Genomic DNA, 18,329 nt, shown 5'->3' with positions numbered 1-18,329 from the left:
GACCCGCCGGGCCCGGAGTCAACGGTGCTGACGGTGCCGGCGGCGCCGCGGCCGATGTCGAGGCCGGGCGTTCAAGCCGGGTCTGCCTGGCCGGAGTATTAGACTTCGACGGCCTAGGCACTGATTCCGGTGCCGGAGAAGGTCGGTGCCGAGGAGTCTTCTCGGTGCCGGAGCGATCCGGTGCCGGTGCCGAAACCACGGTCTGCGAAGTCGACGGGTCAAGTGCCGCCTCCATTAGGAGAGTTCGGAGCCTCTGATCCCTCTCCTTTTTTGTCCTCGGCTTAAAAGCCTTACAGATGCGGCACTTGTCAGATCTGTGCGATTCCCCGAGGCACTTCAGGCACGCTTCGTGGGGATCGCTGGTAGGCATGGGCTTCTTGCAGGCCGCACACTGCTTGAAGCCTGGCGAAACAGGCATGAGCCTGGCGCCCGGTGCCGGGAAGGGCTAAGCCCCCGGCAAGAAACTACTTAACAGCTATTTACTAAACTATCTACTTAACAATACTAATTAACAACTATATAGAACTAGAGATAAGCGATAAACAAGCGATAGAAACTAGGAGAGCTAGGGACGTGGAGGACAGCTATGCCGCGCTCCACAGTTCCAACGACCGACACGGCGGTAAGAAGGAACTGAGGAGCGGGCGGGCCGGCAGGGATATATATTGGGCGCCATGGCGGCGCCACTCCAGGGGGCGACCTGCCGGCCCACTGGAGTTGCTAGGGTAAAAAGTTTCCGACGAACGTGCACGCGCGGCGCGCACACCTAACTGGAATGGATGTGAGCAATCACTCGAAGAAGAAGTCTGGGATATGGGTTGTTAGACTTGGGCCCGCATAATGCAATGTAGACTCTGGAGTCCCAAGACTGGACCCAGGGTTCAACAATTCTTTACCTGTGGTTATAAATGAGTGTAGACGCTCAACCCCGAGGTTCACAAATCCAGGATCTTGTTAACTTGAGTTCTACTGATCCTGGGCTTACGTTGTACTGGAGACATACCCAAAAGAGTGGTAGCAGTAAAGAGGAGTGAACTGCCATGAGATTTTCCTGTCCAATAATGGCACATGAACGCAAGGGGATAAATGGCCAGCACATTAAGACTCCTTTCCCAAGACAAAGGTTCACTTCCTTGAGCTGCAGTGGTAGTGGGTGTCCCAGCCAGTCACCTTCCTCAATCCCAGAGAAACTTCCAAACTAATACAAGCACAAGGCAGCCTAGGTTTTGAAGAGATTTCTTTAAGAGTGTGCAAAGAAAGTCAGCAGAGCATAAGGAACTCAAAAGTCATCTAGGACCCGAAAGAGCTTGGAAACAAGCCAAATCAGTGTACAAACAGAAATAAGAAAAAATCTATTTTAGAAAAATACTTTCTATGAAAATTAAAGAGAGAGAGCGTTATTTTTCTATTATAAAAGGAAAAAGTAACACACAAAAGGATATTACCGGTAGCTAAACAAATCTAAATGTCAAAAATTGGCTTGTGTGGTTCATAGTCCCATGGTTTCCACTCATAAAAACCATTTAATAAAAATATATTAAGCTCTGTTCTGTAATTAATATAGCCTAATAGTATTTGCCTCCTGAAAATACTGTTTAAAAATAACTAGACAGCTTTTAAAAACTAAACATAAAAAGCTCAGAGTAAAAGGTTATATACATTATACATAAAAAAAAACCCTCTCTACATTAAGACAGACTATACAAAAGCATGCTACGTCGAAGTCTTTGACATTTCTCATAGACATCATTTGAGGTTGGTGCCCAATCACTTTGAACTAGAAAACATGGGAAGTATAGTATACCATAATCCAAAGACACAATTCTTAGGACCGTTGGCATTGCTTGTAAGTTTATCAGGTCAGAAAAAAGGCCAGCAAAAATCGTAGTAATTTTAGCTTCAAATTCAAAAATGGAGAAAATCTGAGGTCTTAAGAGAAAATTATGAATTGAGAATATGAAGTTGAACTATATTCTAAGGATCTTTGACATCTAACGATACTAAACAAAGAACTGTAAATATTATCACTAAAGGAAATTCTTCATACCCTACTCAAAATTATATTCAATAATAATTCTAATAGCAGAAAAATAAATATCCTTAATTAGCTATTATAATTAAGATTTAAAACTCCAATATTATACTGATTATTTTTAACTGGAAAGAAGGTCAGAATAGGATTTCTGGGACTCTAGAAAGAATATCAAATGTCTAGATAGTAACTTGGACTTGGGCACATTGTCTGAGAGGAAACATATGACACTAGAATTATTTCAGTTATTCGGCAGAAAATTACAATTTTCAAGGACAAAGAATTCATTTCTTTCCAAATGAAGAAAGTCCACTGAGAGAGACTTCCAAGTTCACCTGGACCCTAATTTTGTTCATTTTATATAAGCTTGTAAAACATTTGCCTCATTTTACATGGTTGATGTACTGGATTCACTAGTATCTATAAAACTGATATTGCATTTTAAAATTGGAAAAACATACACAAGTATTTTTTTTAAAGTAAGAAAGTGCATATGTGATATTTTTATATAGTCAGGATTATTTTTCCTATTTTAAGAGATCTGTTAACATATCTGTGTTTTATATTGAGAATGGATGCTTTGATGTTTGTTTATGATGTATGGTGAATTACTTTTTTATGACCTGTTTGACACATTTATTTAAAGTCTGCATTTTTAATGTGTTACAAGAATTTAAATGAAATAGTTTTAAAATGAATATTGGCTTAGTAAGTATCTTGATCAACGATTTTCTTATTATTTTAATTTTTTTCTTACAGCAATTTTTTCACAACAGATATTTAATTTATCTTGCACAGTAGAATGATATCTGTCTTATTTTAGACACTTGAAATCATATCCTTTCAACACTTTATTAAAAGCCTTACTTGTTTTCAACAATTCTTTTACTGTCCTATTTAAACAGAGACTTTCTTGCTTCAATGCCGTTAGAAGATGTGCTATTTTTCTCCATCAAATATCTCCAGTTACAGCTTTAAAAGGTAAGCAGTAAACAATTGGACTGTCACATAACATCATGGTTAACAGAAAAAGGAAGATGGGGAAAGTATGGCTATTAAGAAAAGGGAAAGGTACTCTGTAGTTTTGCTTTGAAGGTCAAGTCTAAAACCTGTCTTACACCTTTAAGACGAAAGACTGCGTGAGAATTAGAGACCCCATAAAAACAACTAAATCCAGCATTTTACATTCAACCTGAGCAAAAAATATTTTAAAAAAATAAACTATGAAGCTGTGTACCAGATTATGAGATATTCACACAGATTATCTCTCAGATAGGTCTCTCTGGTAAAAGTAAACAAGTTCCACAAACATTAAAATGAAGATTGAGCAAAGGAAGCGGGAAAGAAGAATATAGCTTTATTACCAATTTAATTTAACATACACCAAGAACTCAGATATCTAACAATTACAAAAGCAAGTGAACTCCAATTCAATTAGACTGACAGTTATTACAGATAAAATTATATTGGATTTCAAATTCTATCGTATACCATTTTGGATTTTTTACCCTATGTTTGGGGAGCACTTTATCATACTGCAGCCTTAGGTGTTCAATTATCACTAATTGGGAAATACTGAATATCTACACTATTAATTAATTACATTTATCAGGATGCTCTGAAGCAATTTATTATTTACTTATAAAAATGTTTGATGCAATGGTATCTAGAAGTCTAATTCAGGAATACAGAATAGTAAGATTTCTTTTTTCTTTCTTCTCTCACCCCAACTCAACAGTGTGGTATATTCTTATCTTGATGTATGATGATTTATGTATGTTTGTTCCTATATTAACTGAAACTCATTCATGCACATCCATACAACATTTGAGCATTTCAATACTGCTAACACCAAGTGATTAAAAATCATGTCATGCCACCCAAAAGTATGGACTGGCTTAAAAATAATAACTTCTTAATTTTACACACACACAATCTGGAATGCTTTTAATTTACCTTCTGGGTTGGGGGCCTTTACAGCACTGTCATGGGATCTTCTCCACTTACTGCTGTGGCACCGCCTTGTGGTTGGCTCATCTGGGGATTAGCTCACCACTGGTCTGACACCGTCTCTTGCAGTTTCTTTGCCCCTTGTCCAAATCTCTCCCTTAGCAGCCTCCCTCATACGCCACCCATTGCAGTGCTTCCACTTCGTGGCTTGGCCCTCTGGCCAGGTCACTAATTTCCCCTTGTCTGGGGTAACAAAGCTTCTCTAACCAAACTGCCTCAGGCTGTTTTCAGAGTCCACTACTCCCCATGGCTGGTAGGTGAACCCACGCAAGCCCTCTACACTGGTTTCCAGCCTAAGGACCCTACAATCAGCAGCTAAGAACAATGTGGTCTCACTCTTGCTGCTGTTTCACTACGGTTCCTCCTATTCCTTTCTCTCAGCCCTGAGAGTGACTGCTGCTTCTCTCCCTCCACAACTTCTTCCTGCAAGCCCAACCTCCTCTTATCAGCTGGGCTTTAGGTTCAGCTAAGGGTGTATATCTAGCCCATACCTCACCCAGATGCAGCCCACTGTGTCAAGTAGCCTCTTCTGAGCAACTGGGGTGAACATACTATCACAGGTACACTTGGGTCTCTTTGTTTTCAAGGTTCTTCCTATAATCATGCAAGTTAAAAACTTTTTTTTTTTAAAAGAGTAAGCTGAAATTCTCATGTAATCACTGCAGCGTTAAGAAAACTACAAAATATCACGAGACCTGTAAAATCATGAAAGTTGCCCACACTAGTGCTTGCACCTCAGCTTGTCTAGTGAAACACAGAAGTGAGAGCTTCCCTGGTCAATACAGATGAATCCTAATGTATCAGGTGACTTTCCTCAGTTGTCTATTCACTGAAGGCTTAAAAGGAATAGCATTCACATAGGAAAATATTTTCAACTGAAGACCTCAATGGTACTGAAATTCATCAACAAGAACTTAGTCTTTTACAAAAGGAAAGTTAATAAAAGCTCACCCCAATGACTCCTGGAAGAGAAGAAGAACAGAGAGTCAGTGCTGTGTTGTGCTATGAGCTGTGGCAGCATCCTGTGAGGTGGCAGTGGTGTCAATTAACACAAGTAAATCTTGTATAGTGCTGTTTTTCTTGGTGGTTAATTGTTGGCTGTGTGTCGTTCAAGCTGTGGTCATTTAAATTTTCAGTAACATACTTCTGTACCCTCATTGTGGCAAGGCACTTAGCAACACGGTGCCCTGTTTAGGGCTCCAGTTTGCCTTTGAATAAAACTGACAGTAGCATGATACTATTCATACTGGAAGCCATATGATTTCTCCTTCACAGAACTCATTCTTGCACTTTTCCCCCCCTCTTAAGTGACAAGACAAACACACTCTCACAGAAGCTTTGTCAGTTTTTCCCTTCTGTTACATATCACTTATTTTTCAGACTATTTTAGAAGGATTTCCTTCAAAATACTACAAAACTCACCCCAAAAAAACAAACTAATACCAATTGAACAGCAGACTATCAAGTAATTTCTCCCACAAGCAGTATGAAGACTGAGTGCATCGTGACACCTCATACATATTTAATGACAGCCTGATAGGTTGTCATTAACATCAAACAGCAATCTAGGTTTGCTACATTAAACATGATTCCTGTGTTAAGAGGACATCACAAACTGCCTCCAAGATCTAGATACTAAGAAATGCCCACCGACTTGGACAATGTGTAATTAGGCCAATTGCACTGAGGGAGACATTAGACACATATTGGGTTAAAAAACAAAAGCTTCAATGGGTCATAAAACCAGACATGCCATAAGGCAATCTGTCATAGAATACTCATATTAAGAAGTGTGTCAAATCAGAACATTCAAAAGAAAAGACAAACATTCCTTTATGTTGTATGAAGAGTAAACGTACAGAATTAATAATTCATGGCACAGAAAAAAATATATCAGATTTGGATATAAATATTAACAGGATACAGTCAACTTGTTTAGACTACAATTCTGACTGTCCTATCTTAAAACTGTCAGTCTAGTGAGGAGTAATCTTCAAAGCATAGAAGTCAATTAAAAAATACATTAATGTGAAAAAATTAAAATTCTCTGTTCTTGTAGGACCTACACAAAACAATGCTTTTCTGCTTTGTCTTCTGCTGGAGCAAAGTGAGCACTAATTAACTAGCATACTTGATTCCCAGAGTTGTGCTGTGTTGACAGCATTCATATTGGTGTACACATAAGAAAGTAAACCAAAATGACATGTTAAATCCAAGATCCAGAGGTGGGGGTAACAGGATAGGAATGTAAGAATAATCAACATTTGACAAATTGAAAGGTAAAAATGTCATGTTGCCATGGAGTGATCTGTGCAGGTTGCAGAATTTCTCTTGGAAAAAATATCTAGACTAGGGCTAGTCGCAGAACAATAAAACACAATTTATAAAATAAAGTAGTGAACAAATACTATACAACTAGATATTTAACTGGTCAAATATTGCACAAAAAAGGTACGTTACATATTTTTTCAATCCATATAAACCACAAAATTCATCAAGTACTACATTTGCTGAATACAATTTGATTAATTAAATCATTTTAAGTAGCTAAAGAAATGTTTAACCATCTCTGGAAAATGATGCAACTATTTTAAATAAGCTGTTGGAGACTCAAAGGTTTTAAAAGATATACCCATGTCCAGTCATCTATGCTTCTTATCTTATTAAATAAAACATTTGAAGACAACCTGCAGCAGTCGTGCTAAACAGGCAAGAAAACGGTCAAAATACGCACAATTTTAATTTAAAGCATGTATTCACAGATGAACTGCAAATATGAAATGCATGAAAACAGAACTTTAGAGAGCAAACAGTGACTATCTATTATGGTGGCAAATAATAGACAGGCAGTGAAATACTTTGCTCTCACTCCCACTCATTTTGGTATTCAAAGTCTACTAATAGCCTCACTTCTTTTTGAGCCCCCAGTTCAGAAAAATGCTTAAGCACCTATTTACATGTTTAGGTGCTTTGCTGAATTGTTTGAAATAGGTGTTTCTTTCACTAACCACTAACTTTTTCTAAATGATTTCGATAAAAAGTATGCAGAAGATCTGAAAATACTGTTGGAATAAAATGACTCTTTCACTGATTATCAGTTGATACAACACCATGATAATCAAAAATGACCTAAACTTAAATAAAAGTGACCTCATTTTCACATGTGCGGACTATCTACCATGCCCATTTACTTCAAACAAAATTTGTTGGTACTGTACTTGGCATTTGACGCTTCTGAAAATTACACATTTTAGATCATGTATACATTACAAACTGTTGTCAATGTAAATTATATGGGCATGCAATCACCAATGTTTGTGTATCCCTTGGGCATGTGCATACTTACCTGCTTGTGTCAGCACTGTGTGTACATAGCAGGAGTGCTTGTGTCGATGCAAAGTGTGGCACACCATGGGTAGGTATCCTCGTGACCCACCCTCCAGTGCAATGTCTTTTGGAAAATTTCATAGCATGTTGTGGAATCAAAATGATTTGCCAAGAATGTCTGGGTGCCAGGAGTTAAGTTCCAGCATGCAACTTTCTCCATCCCATAATATCATCCATATCCTATAATTTTCATGCTTTAAAAAAAAAAAAAAGAAAATGACAGAAACCCGCACATCACTTTTCTGTATCTCCATCTTGGACAGAAGCATGGAGCCTGCAGAGGTCTGCACTGTTCTCATGAATGTTGCAAATACAGGGCACATGATTCTCCTTGTATTTGCAAATCTGCAGGAAGCAGCGCACCAATGGGGGACATGAGGATTTATTTGAGGACCGTTTGCTGAGGAACACATCAAAAAAAAATTCTAGGTTGTTGGTGGCATTCATGGTGCAACTATAGATAGTGGAATGTTGCTTCTGGACCTTAGAAATGAGCACTGACAGGCGGGATTATACTGTAATGCAGGTTTGATATGACAAGCTGCAGAACTTTTGGATGCAAAAAGCCACATTCCTGGACCAGCATGCCAAGCTCATCCAGCTCTCCAGAACATGGACAAAAGAATTGGCGCCAAATTGAACATGGAGAAGCTATTAGTGAATGCATGTTGGAAGCTTGCAACACTGGATTGCTACTGGTCAGTAGGAAATAATTTTGAAGTTGGAAAATCCATAGTGGGAGCAGTTGCCATGCAAGTGTGTGGGGTCATTATCATCTGCTGCTACACAGGACTTTGATTTTCAGCCCCATGCAGGACATGGTGGATGGATTTGCAGCAGTGCGAACTGCTTTGAGATGACAGACGGCATGCATATCCCTATTTTGACACCAGTGCACCTTGCCATAGAGGACATCCAGGATCACTTCACCAATAATGATTTTGAGGACCCAGTCTACTCTTTGCTTGCCTGGCTAATATAGTCATACACTGATCACCTCGACAGCACCAAGGAAAGATTCAGCTATTGCCTTAGCAGGTATAGAATGACTGTTGAATATGCTTTTGGGGAAATGGAAGGAATGCCAGCAGTGTTTACTCACTAGATTGGATCTCCATGAGAAAAATATCCCAATGGTTATAGCTACCTGTTGTGACCTGCATAATATCTGTGAGGCAAAATAGGAGAAGCTGGCACCAGGGCAGAAGGCAGAGGTGAGCCTGACTTTGAACAGCCAGATACAAAGGCTAGTACAAGATCCCAGCATGGAGCTATGTGGTTGAGGGAAGCTTTGAAAGAGCATTTGAATAGTTAGCCACAGCAGTGGTCTGTGCTGGAGTATTGTTTGGGAGAAGACTGCAGAGTATCTCCAGGAAAGTTTAATCAAGACCTCTCAGGAGAATAAAAGAGACATCCCTATGCACATAAAGTATTCCACATGTCCCCCTTCTTCCCCTGCCTAATCCAATTCTACCTGTTTGTTGTACCTCTACCACTTCTCATAAGAGTGAAACAATGAAACAATGAAAAGTCAATACCTTTATCTTGTTAACTTGAGGTAAGATGGGCAACATCTTTAAATTTAAACATTGTAAGGAAAAATGCAGGCACAGATACATCCAAGCCTTCACCAGGTTCATCTTTGCTCACCTGGCAGGACTGGCTACACTGTGACAGAGTTCCCTGCCGCATTTCTCTCACACTCCTTCCTCTTCCTTCTTACTATTCACAGCAAGGGTCTCCGTCTTAGGTTTCTCCAAGGTATCACAGTGGTTTGCAAGTGCTAGTGGAGTCTCGCCCAAATACAGCACGCAATTCCTTGTAGAAGAGGCAGGTCTGGGTGAAGCACCAGATCTGTTGTTGCACTCCCTAGCCTTGTGGTATCCCTGGATGAAGTTCTGACACAGCACTGCTGCTGATCCCTCTTCTATCCCTTTGCCTGCATGCCCAATGCAATCTGCTCATAAAGGTCAACATTTCTAGAGGTGGTCTGTAGCCTCTTCTCCACACTGGCCCAGGAGATTCAATACTTCCTGTCTACTCCAGACAGGAGCACAGCTAGTGTGTGGAACCGGCATAGCCGCCTGGGGAGTTGAACACAACTAGGGGAGCTAGGTGTGCTCGTGAATGTGGGCAATCTGGAAAAGGCATTCTAAAAACATGCAGGGGATTTTAAAGGAGTGGGTGACTTCCGGTCTCTCTGACACCTTAGTGGTGGATTTAAAAATTGAGGCCAGAGTGGTCACTATCCCAGGGAATGGGGCATTATGAGACAGCTGCCAGAGGACTGTTAGGATTGACACAGGTCAATCTACAGCACCTACACTCACAGTGTGTCAACCTCAGTAGGTCAACCATGTGTCTATGTTGTTCGGGGAGGTGGAAGAGAACTGAATTGGACCGAATAACCTGTAGATATCACTTCCAGGATCCATTTGTGCGAGGTGATGAGCTCTCATGAAGATAGAAAATGGGACTGATGTCTTTACCAGAGTTGAGGGGAGGTATGTGCACCATAGCATCAGGAGCAGGAGAGATATCATGACTCCTGTCCAGAGAGTCAAAATGGTCATTTCCAGGATGTCACTTACTGGGAAGTTGCAGTAAAAGATGGTCCTTTCCTTGTGAACCTAGGTTTCTTCCTGGGGATTCAGTTGTTTTTGTGGGCTGATATTGTACCAGGCAAGATCACTCAGCCATCTGTGATATACTGTACTTTCTCTTTGCCATAAGTGTATAGATGGCAAGAGATGGTGGAGTTGCCCTGGAGTCCTTAAGAGAGAAGGGACCTGTCCACGGCACCCCTGAATAATCTAGGTCCCTCAAAAAGAAGGTTTTCTATGGTGCTTTATACCTCTGGAAACAGACCAGAGGACTGTAGCCAAGAAGCCTGGCTGTCACAGCGATGGAGAGAGCAGCTGTGTCAGCAGCATCTAGTGAGGCCTGGAGAGATGCCTTGGTGATTATCTGGCTTTGCCTTATAAGAGCCTGAAATTGTTCCCTCTTTGGGAAAGTTCTTTGGGTGGGATACAGAGTTTTTAATCCACTCATTTACTTGTAGGTGGTATAGAAACAGGGGTCTGTCAGAACATACAGGGGCCATCAGAGCACCACTGATGGGCAAAGTGATTTGCCCTGAAAAGATATGTGGCGTTCAACAAGGAGTGCTGGGGCTCCTGTATCTCTTCCAACAGAATATGCAAGGTCTCAACTATATATTTCATAAGATCTGGAAAGGCCTTGAAATCATCATCATAAAACGATGGGGAAGGCATGACAGCCTTGTCTAGTGAGGAGGTGACTTTATGGGAAGGTGGTGTTTCTTCTTCAGCAGGTGGCTCTTGCTGCCCTGTAAGATATTGCTGTGTGGAAAGACCCAAGGCCATCAGTTCTTCTCACAAGCTGGGACCCTGTATAACAGGACCCATAAGAGACTCATGGGTTCCAATAAGCCCACTGTTGTGGATCATAAGGGAAGGGGGAAAGACTCCACATTTGTCCTTACCAGTGATGTCAAGTATATCTCCCACTACAAGTTTCATCACCAGGGTGTAACTTCTAGTAATGGAAGTCAAAAGAGTGAACCTGCATAGACACTTCCAAACCAGATACAGTGTCATCTGTGTCAACTGGAGTGGCAAACGGTGTCAGTACCAGTGGTCAAGATGGCATAGGACCTGGAGGGGGCCCTGTAATTGCAGCAGTACCACAGGTTGATAAGGACAGTTAGTCGGTAGCATCTGGAAATGCATCTATGTACCCTCAAAGAGTTTGTGAGGGACTGGAGGCTGTAGCAGTACTGGATGGTGAGACACCCTTCACTACCATTTTCAACAGGAAGTAGGCACCAGGAGGTGAGACGGTACCAGTGAGTAATGTCTCGCTGTACCCCGCAGCTACAGTGATTCAGGCTTCTCCAGGATCCAAATATTTTCATGAGTTAAAAGACTGGACAGTACCAGCAAATCTGGGTAGGAAACATCAGGAGTCAGAATGTCCAGTGATACTGGAGAGAACACCGAAGTACGATCAGTGCATCTTATGTCTGCCTGCTGGAGGCAGAACCAATGGCTATTTCAGTTTGGCTCTCGAGTTCACGTGCCTCAGAAGCACAGAGACCAGTGCTAATAGAGGTCCTGCTTTAGATAGCTTGCCAGACAGTTTCTTGGTACACAGCATGGATTTCTTAGTTGCTGCTGTCTTGGTACTGCAAGGGATGGGACTGCGGGTTTAGATGGTTCCAAAGGGCCCCCAGGATCTTTTCTTACTGCCGCTGTAGAGATGGTTGCTGGAGCGCTCTGTGGATCATATGTATGGCGGGCAGGGTGACTCAATACTGTGGGTCTCAGCTAGTGCTCCATTGACAATTTCTTAGCTATGCATGAGAAAGACCTATGGCAGGTTTGGCAGGGTTTGAAGCCTGGAATCTTAGGTATAACCTGCACTTGTGGCTGTGAATCATGAACTGTGAAAAAGGTCCAAACAATGCACAAAAATTAAAGAAGGGAAAGGGAGCCCCTTCTCCCCTTTTAAAAGCACAAACTGTGCTAAAAACAAAATATAAATAAAATACTAAGAAAATAAAGAGAATTTGAGAAAAAGATGTAGCAAGCCATGAGGCTAGCTACCAGACACTGCAAAACTCCATCTCAAGCTGCAGGAGGTTCAGAAGGTACTGGAATGTCGGCTGGTCCCTCCCTAAGTGCCCTTGTATCAGAACACCAAGAGTGCCTAATGAGCAAGCATGTACCCACAGACACTGCTGACAAAAATCTTCAATCCAGAGTGCATGGGTCCACACACATCCTGACATGGAGCATCCATAGAACCACTATTCGAAGAGATGTCATACTTACTACTCATCTAGCCAACTTGAAGGAACTGCTAAACTAAAAATTGTCCCCAGATTATTTGAAGAGCATCCTCTCAAATGATATAAGCAATTTTAGCTTTACTGCTTCACTGGAAAAACCTAGTTATACATTGGAAAACCATATATGCAGACAGAGACTGATACAGACAGACAGACATTTTGAAGATAAAATCGTTGATTATAAAAATTGCAGAACTGATAAATAAGGCTCTGTGTGTGTCACAGAGGTCATGGATTCCATGACTTTCCATGACCTTCATCACTTCTGCAGTAGCCCCAAGTGGATGGCCCAGGAGCCACTTGAGCAGTTCAGGCAACACCTGGGTCAGTCACACTGGTTGCTGCTGGGGCAGTCTTGGGCCTCCCATCTCCCAGCAGCAGGTGTTTGTGTATACGGAGGGGGTGGGGGACTTGGGACCACTGGGGGGGGCTCCTGGGGGGGGCTCCTGTCCCTCAGCTCCCCCACCTCCACATGCTGCTTCTGCTCGCAGCTAGGCACCGACCCCAAAGCTCCCACTGGCTGTGGTTCCCAGCCAATGGGAGCCTGCAGAGCCAGGGCTTGAGACAGAGTGGAGACAGCATGTGGAGCTAGGTTGCTGGGGCTGCCGCTTCCCAGGAGCTAGGTAAGGAGCCTGCCCCTGTTCTACCAACTCCCTCCCACCAGCACCCCCACTCCCCCCAGGCCATGACTCCCCTCCTCCCAGCATCTGCACCCCCTCTCCTCCCCCAACACCCATTGCACCCCAGTTTTAGTCTGGGATATTTTTAGTACAAGTCATGAACAGGTCATGAGCCTGTGAATTTTTGTTTACTGCCCCGTGATCTGTCCATGACTTTTACCAAAAATATCCATGACTAAAACATAGCCTTACTGATAAATGTTCCAGTCCCAAGAGCCAAACATAAAATCAGCAACTACAAGCAGATTTCTCAAATCTCATGGACTGTTCTATGGGCCCTAATTACTTGTGAAACACAATGTAGAGAAGAAGATCTGAAGGAACCGACCTAATCTCAAATGTACCACAGTTAGCTACTGCAGCATAATAAAAGTATTTCCAAACAAATTTGCTTCATAAAGTGGAGGGGGGGTGGGGGGAGAGAGAAAGACTTCGCAAGTTTCTTATTTGAGTCTCTAAGCACTTGTTCTTAAACAATTACAGCCTGCATTTCAAATAAATCAAACACAATATTTGCAATTTAAGAACCAAAGATCCAGTTTGCAAGACCCATAAGCTTAGCAATTAGAATGAAAAGTGAATAAAAACATAGTACATTGCTCCAAATAGATTATGAAAGGCTATTAAAATGAAATTCATACCTTTATCATTCTAGAGAGGTCTCCAGCATCTGCTAATTCCAACACTATGTTTAGCTCATTGTCTTCAATGAAGGAGGCATAGTATTTAATTACATTCGAATGATTCAATTGCTAAGAAAAGATAAACAGATGTTTCATTCAACAGCATGTTCTCATCTTAAATCATTGACCGATGAAGTATCCTTTTTTAACAAGGAAAAACTAATATGCTACAAAATACCGTAGCATGTTACGAAATGTATGTGCTAACATGAATTATTTACATAATGTAAACACTTAAAATTTGCAAGAATTTCTGAACCCATCTAAAATCCATCAAGTTTCAAACTATGCTATAATTTTGAAGTAATCAACCTAAATAAACTTATATTTATTTACATTTCTTTAGTATAAAACCTCAAAATAATTCTGGAGGTTGTTAAGCATTAAATTGTATTCAAGTGATAACTAATAAGACAACATAAAATACTATATGATGACTAAAAAGATCTCTAAGAATTAGGTAGGATTTATTTTTAAAAGTTAGTCTTCTATAAGTAAATAAATTTACATGTTAAGCTGTAAGTTAATAAATACGCGAATTGACAACAAAGAGTGCATGTTTGTTTTGTAACAAACATTTGCTCACTCGCTCTCTTTTTTTAAAGTCAGGACTAATTTAACAACCTTAAAGCTAACTGTATCTTTCAGGAAAGCATACTTATTTAAATATCAAAATGAAGCAAAAAATATCAGCAGGCTTCAGGTGTCTGTAGAGGCAGGTAGGTAGGTGTGAGAAATGTGTTGAAGTAGGTTAATAGTTGAGTGGAAAAGACACAGTTTAACTTGTACATTTTCAGTTAGGATAATTCAGGTTTGTATATAAGAAGTTAAAAATGGATATTATTTATAGATGCCTATATATGATTTCCAATCTTGCAAGAACATGCCGGTCATGGCCCAACTCAATGTATTCCAAAAACTAAAATTAATCCAAACTGTTGTGTTCCTTGGAAGTGACTAGGCCAGCTGTCAAAGTCACATGGTTAGCTTGCACTTCTGACCTCCGTTGGGTTTATCTCAAGTGCACCCTTTCAAATGACAGGCCCTGAGCCTTCCCGCCTCTCAGAGTGGAATCTCAAGATTCTCTCATTCACAGATCCAGTTCTAGACTGAAACATCCCTGTGATGGTACTCTCATAAAGCTCTACGGAAATATGCTTAGAATGTGTTTTATGCTACGTATGCCATGTAACATATCTCCATAAAGGTTATGATCTACTGAATGTATTAATCCTATTTGCATGCATCATTTTTGTATTCGACATTATGAATATTATAAATGTTGGCTGTGTACTGGCTTGATTTCTAGACAACCTTAGTAGAGCATTTGGTCAGTTCCTGGTGAAAGGAATATTGAAATAAAGTACCTCATCAAGAAACACTTAAAGGACAATGATCTTGGAATGCTCCAATCCACATAAGAAGTCTACTTGAGGACGTTCAAGGTAGCATGTAAACAATGGATGCTACTTGTAAAAACAGTGAGTCATGCCGGACATGTGACTTGCTCAGGTGACTCCTAAACTCCATCTTGGAGCTGGACTTTGTATAGGAGTGAGTCTCCACCCACAAGAGAAAGTCTATTTAAACCCCTGGGAGACCCCTCCATTTTGTCTTCAGCTGGCTAAAGAGAGCTCTCCCCACACTTCCCCAGGCTAACTGAAAGAAATTGGAACGAAAGGCAGCGACTGTAAAGGGTGTGAGTGATTGCTGGACTCAGGCTAAAAGGAGATTAGTCTGTAAAAAGGAGCATTCTGGAACTGGTAAGGATCTTATCTGTATTCAGCTTGATTAGACATAGATTTGCACATTTTATTTTATTTTGCTTTGCTTGTTAACTAACTTTTTTCTGTCTGTTACTACTTGGAACCACTTAAATCCTACTTTCTATATTTAATAAAATCACTTTTTACTTATTAGCTAACTCAGAGTATGTATTAATACCTGGGGGAGCAAACAGCTGTGCATCTCGCTCTATCAGTGTTATAGAGGGCAAACAATTTATGAGTTTACCCTATATAAGCTTTATACAAGGTAAAACGGATTTATTTGAGTTTAGACCCCACTGGGAGTTGGGCATCTGAGTGTTAAAGACAAGAACACTTCTGTTAGCGGCTTTCAAGTAAACCTGCAGCTTTGGGGCAAGTAATTCAGATCCTGGGTCTTTGATGCAGCAGATGGGAGTGTATGGCTCAGCAATACATGGTGCTAGGACCCCGAGCTGGCAGGGAAGACCGGGGTAGTAGTAGTCTTGGCACATTTGGGTGGCATCTGCCAAGAAGGTTTCTGTGATCCAACCCATCACAATCCCTTTTTTACCAAGAGTGTTTCCACAGCAGATCCAACTGGATTTGGCATTTGCAATAGGTGTCCCTTCATTAGCTGTTACCAGCAGGTAAATGCAATGACTAAAAACAGCTTCGTCAACATATTTATTTATTCATAGGAACCCAGCATCCAGAGAAAAGGGTTAAAAGGGCCAACATGTGTATCTTACCTAAAGTTTAGGCAGACCCTGCTTCTGGGGCCTGGAGTCCCATCTGCCTCCCTGCAGACACTGCCTCTTCCTTCAGCTCAAAGAATGTATTTACTCAAGAGTGTTTTATTCCATGTTCCTCATCTGAAAGCCCCCATCCTTCCCCTCAAAATAAGTCTGGGATGATGGGTTCATCTTGGTCAGAGATTGGCTTCAAAGGCATTGACACCTGTATTACTAGTGATTGGATTATCTAAAGCCATTCTCTGCCTTTCTATGGATGATCAAGGAACTTCGGCATACTAAGGGCATGTCTTCACGACTAATGTTCAAGTGCTGCCACGGCACCACTTTAATGTGGCTGTGTAGTCGTGGCACCAGCACTAGGAGAGAGACCTCACAGCGCTATTTAAAAAACCACTCCCACAAGGGGAGTAGCTCCCACTGCTCAGAGAAAAGCTCCCAGTGCTGATGCAGTCTACACTGCCACTTTACAGTGCTGAAGCTTGCATCAGTCGGGGGGAGAAGGGGTGTCATATCCCTGAGTGAGAAAGTTTCAGCGCTGTAACGTGGCAGTGTAGACAAGGCCTTAGAACCCACATAATAAACAACACAATAGCAAGTCTGTAAACAGAGATACATACTATATTCATAAAAAATAATACAGATATCTCCCACATTCTTCACACAAACATAGTCAATTCTGCTTTTGTAATGACTGAAAATTGTATGTCTTCGTTGCTAATGTGTTGAAGTACAGGGTTAGGGGTTTTTTTTTGTTTCTCAAGTAAGTGTGTTCTTTAAGGGCACAGAACTAGGTGTTTGTCTCATGCAACCTTAATTCTATCCCCTTGTGCGTAAGCGTTACGATAGTCTTGCTCAACATCACAAAAGTCTGTAGCAGAGCCGGGAACACAACCCAGCTTCTCTAGGTCTAAGTCCAGTACCTTGAACACAAGAGAACATAAGACTGGCCACGCTGGGTCAAACCAAATTTTTTTCTTCTTACGTTCCTCTGTCTCATTCGCCGTCTATGCTCTTTATTAAATGAAGGAGACTTGTAAAACAAAGGGTTTGTGATTGTGTAATAACTATCAAAACACATAGGCACAAGGGGCAAAATTCTGGGAGCTTCAGTTCTGACATTTCCTGATTTTTAAGTGCTTGAACTTTGCAAACTTTGTTCTTATATGTTCCCACAGTCTAATGTTCTTTTAATAGTGTTTTGTAAGTAATTTCCTTTTATTTTTGAAAGCAAACTAAAATAAAAAAACTATTGTGGATTATCAGTAGGGCTGGAAACCAGGACCTCTAGAATTCCTTCTAGGGATAAAGGATGGTTCAATGGTTAAATGGACCCGGATTCTATTTCCGGTTCTGCCACAGATTTCCTGTCTGACCTTGGTAAATCTGTCTCTTTATGTTAGGACTTCCCTATCTCAAAGGAGTGTTGTGAGGATAAAAACAATGAAGACTGTGAGGCACTCAGATATTACATTGATTGGAATAATACACCTAGACAGATAGCCTAATGGTTGAAGACAACACAGTCACATATAAGATTGGCACATTCATTCTGAAAGCAGTGGGGCTAAGTGAATGAGAATTTACTCTGGTCTCCAAAGGAGTCCACACTCTGGAAGCTGACAAATTACGATTTGTTCTCCCTATTCCAGCCTGATCTGTGCCCTTCAGGAGGTGCAGTGCAGAATCTGACTCAAATTCCATTGCCAGCTCTGACAGAAGCCTTATGCATCTTTCAGTTACTGCAACTATAAAAACAATGAAAAAATATACTTTCCTTTTACTAATATAGGAGTATGAGGCTTTGATCAATAATAAGGCATGTGAAGTGCACTGAATTCAGTGGAACAGCAGTGACCAGAACTCACGGCACCCAGAACTCCTTCCTGGCACCTGACATTACTACTGCAACAAATCCACCTTCTACGGTTCTAACTCTGATCCTGGTAATACATGTGGTGCAGTTGTCATGTTTGAGATCTCAGTACAGATGGAAAGTTTTTACATTTTAGAAGATAACCTCTAAATAAGCTCTACTGAGCATGTGCACATGACTATTTGCAGAAGCTTACAAATTGCCCAAATATGTGTAAATTTTAATGAGGACAGCAAATAGCCCTAGGGCCAGAGAAGTACTATCTCCTTTCCAAATTTCAAGTCCCTC

At 41.0% G+C, this 18,329-nt stretch overlaps 1 protein-coding gene across 5 annotated transcripts in view; it reads right to left on the bottom strand.

The window, feature by feature from the left end:
- Positions 1-18,329, bottom strand: part of NEK7 (NIMA related kinase 7) — a 155,161-nt gene that overhangs the window by 60,540 nt on the left and 76,292 nt on the right. For all 5 annotated transcript variants that reach the window (XM_030571545.1, XM_030571543.1, XM_030571548.1 and 2 more), the window contains one exon: positions 13,624-13,734. In XM_030571545.1, coding sequence (XP_030427405.1) covers positions 13,624-13,734 — 111 coding nt within the window. The remainder of the gene's footprint in view (positions 1-13,623; positions 13,735-18,329) is intronic.

Source organism: Gopherus evgoodei, chromosome 8 (assembly GCF_007399415.2).
Source record: "Gopherus evgoodei ecotype Sinaloan lineage chromosome 8, rGopEvg1_v1.p, whole genome shotgun sequence".
Lineage (NCBI taxonomy): Eukaryota > Metazoa > Chordata > Testudines > Testudinidae > Gopherus > Gopherus evgoodei.
Note: the sequence above shows the minus strand (reverse complement) of the source record. Positions and strands in the feature narration are given on the sequence as shown.